Source organism: Miscanthus floridulus, chromosome 8 (genome assembly GCF_019320115.1).
Source record: "Miscanthus floridulus cultivar M001 chromosome 8, ASM1932011v1, whole genome shotgun sequence".
NCBI lineage: Eukaryota > Viridiplantae > Streptophyta > Magnoliopsida > Poales > Poaceae > Miscanthus > Miscanthus floridulus.
The window spans coordinates 37,669,680-37,672,095 of NC_089587.1; the positions used below are offsets into that span (position 1 = coordinate 37,669,680).

At 40.0% G+C, this 2,416-nt stretch overlaps 1 protein-coding gene across 1 annotated transcript; it reads left to right on the forward strand.

The window, feature by feature from the left end:
- Positions 1-1,849: 1,849 nt before the first annotated feature.
- On the forward strand, positions 1,850-2,416 carry LOC136468883 (RING-H2 finger protein ATL74-like). The gene has a single exon (XM_066467289.1). It carries the CDS (start codon positions 1,850-1,852, stop codon positions 2,414-2,416), a length of 567 nt encoding a protein of 188 aa, XP_066323386.1.

Here is a 2,416-nt window from a genome sequence, read left to right on the forward strand (position 1 = left end):
TTTTCCTATAAATAGGGATAAAGATGGTGTACTGAGAGAAGAAAAATATGCACTGAGAAATGAGAATGACATCTACTTATTTTTAGGATAAAATTTGAATGCTAAGATAAAATATTTTAGGACCAGGAATATCTAACGAGGGGAACGAGGCAAATTAACTGTCACCCAGCTAGGAGCCATATCTATGGGAACAAAGTACAAACGCGAGATATACCCGACCTGGCCAAATAGAGAACGTTCACCGGATCCAAATCTGGTGATGGATCAGACGACCCGTGACTTTCCTTTTTTGGTAAAAAAATTCCACAACTTTTCTTTTTTTAGAAAGTTTTCCACTTTCAACAAAAACAAATTTTCCGCAACTTTTCTTTTTTGTAAAGTTATAAAGTTATACTAGTTATACTCACAACTTTTACGTATTATGTAACAAACTTCAACGTATACCTTATATATATAACTTATACACATGACTTCACCGTATACCTCCAACTTCACAAAGTTACGCACATAACTTATACATATAACTTATTACGTAACATACATAACTTTTATATATAATATTTTGTGGAACAAACTTATCAATATAATTTGTTAGAAAGCTACAAAAGTTATACACAAAAATTTATATATAACTTGTTTGTATAACTTAGATATATAATTGGATCAATGACTTAGATATAAAGTTAGACGCACAAATTATATTTAAGAACTTAGATGTACAAATTAACATCATAACAAATTAGTAAAAATATAAAAACTATGTAATAAATAACTATATAGTATAACTTATAAATATATAGCAAAAATAGAAAAAATGATAGAAAAAACCAAAAAAAAGGAAAAAAAAAGAATGTTCGTGCATGTGTAGCCATGCCATTGAACGAATCCGATCAGCGAAAAGTTATTCAATACAACTTGTATGCATAAGTTGTAAGTTATAAGTTATACTCCCTCCGTTCCTTAATATAAGCCATATAGTTTTTAGCACCAATATTAACGCACGGCTTGGGAAAGTATGTGAGACCGAGGAAAAAAAGGAAAATCAGGCCATCTTCTCTCTCCCAATCAGATTGCTTCCTAAATCTAAGGGATTGGTTGGGGCATGTGTATGTACGGTGGGAAGATTTTCAAACTAATCGGCGTGGGAGCTGATACGTACCTATATTTTAGATTTTTTTTAGAAATTTATATGGCTTATATTAAGGAACGGAGGGAATATGTTATAAGTTAATACACATAAATTGTTACTAGAAAAAAATTCTTCAAAACATGTGCAAGTGGAATCTAGTTTTGTTCGACTCGTTGCACATAACACACCGGTGTAGATAAAATTAAAAACAAGTTATAGCATTTTAAAATAAATATATCTCTTTTTTAGCTGTCACTAGTGGCGTCACAGGGGGAGAAGCATCGTTCACCAGATTTTGTTTGAGCGAACGCTCACCAGGGGCTTGTTTGGATGCCAAAATTTTTGGCAAAGTGCTACTGTAGTATTTTCGTTGTTATTTGATAAATAGTGTCCAATCATAGTCTAATTAGGCTTAAAAGATTCGTCTTGTGGATTTCGTCTAAACTGTGTAATTAATTTTATTTTTTTATTTATATTTAATACTTCATGCATGCGTCTAAAGATTCGATGTGACGGAGAATCTTAAAAATTTTTGCAAAATGGGGTGGAACTAAACTGGCCCTAGAATGGAATTGGGAATATACCCAATCAATGTCCTCAAAATGATAGCCCTTCTTTGTTTGTAGCGCCGAGGAACAAAACCGTCCTGCTATTAATGTGATGTCCTACTAGCAGCAAACTACCCGTAGCTAGCTAGCAAAGGAGAAAAGCTCTAGTGAAATGCAATGCAATCCAGCCGCCCTTGCTTTCATCAGCGTTGTATCTGTATGGATCACACTCGCAGCCTACGCCGTCTACAATTTTCTCGGCGGGTCGCCGAAGACAACCCTATTCGACATCGTCCTCGTTGTTTTGGCTGCGTCCACCTGTCGACTACTCCTGGTGTTGTGCCGACCTTCCCTGCCCGACATCACCGGCGGCGGCGGTACTGGTAGCGAGGGCGACACTACCGTCCTCAATCAACGGCTTCCACAGGAGCCACCGGTGCGGCACGAGGAGGCGACGACGGGCGGCGCCGCTGGTGATCGGGCCCCCGTTGCGTCACGTGAGAACGGCCAGCAGGCCAGCGGCACGACGACGGAGTGTGCGGTGTGCCTAGACGAGGCGGAGGGGGAGCTGGTGAAGCGACTACAGGTGTGCCTGCACGTGTTCCACCAGCAGTGCATCGACATGTGGCTGAGCAGCCACTCGACGTGCCCGGTGTGCCGGTGCAACGTCTTCCCGCCATCTACGGCCCGGCCAGGACAGATGCATGCTGGTGCCGGGGACGCGGCCACGGGGTTCTGA

Coding starts and splice junctions, on each gene's coding strand:
- LOC136468883 (XM_066467289.1), top strand. CDS start 1,850: ATGCAATGCAATCCAGCCGCCCTTGCTTTCATCAGCGTTGTATCTGTA.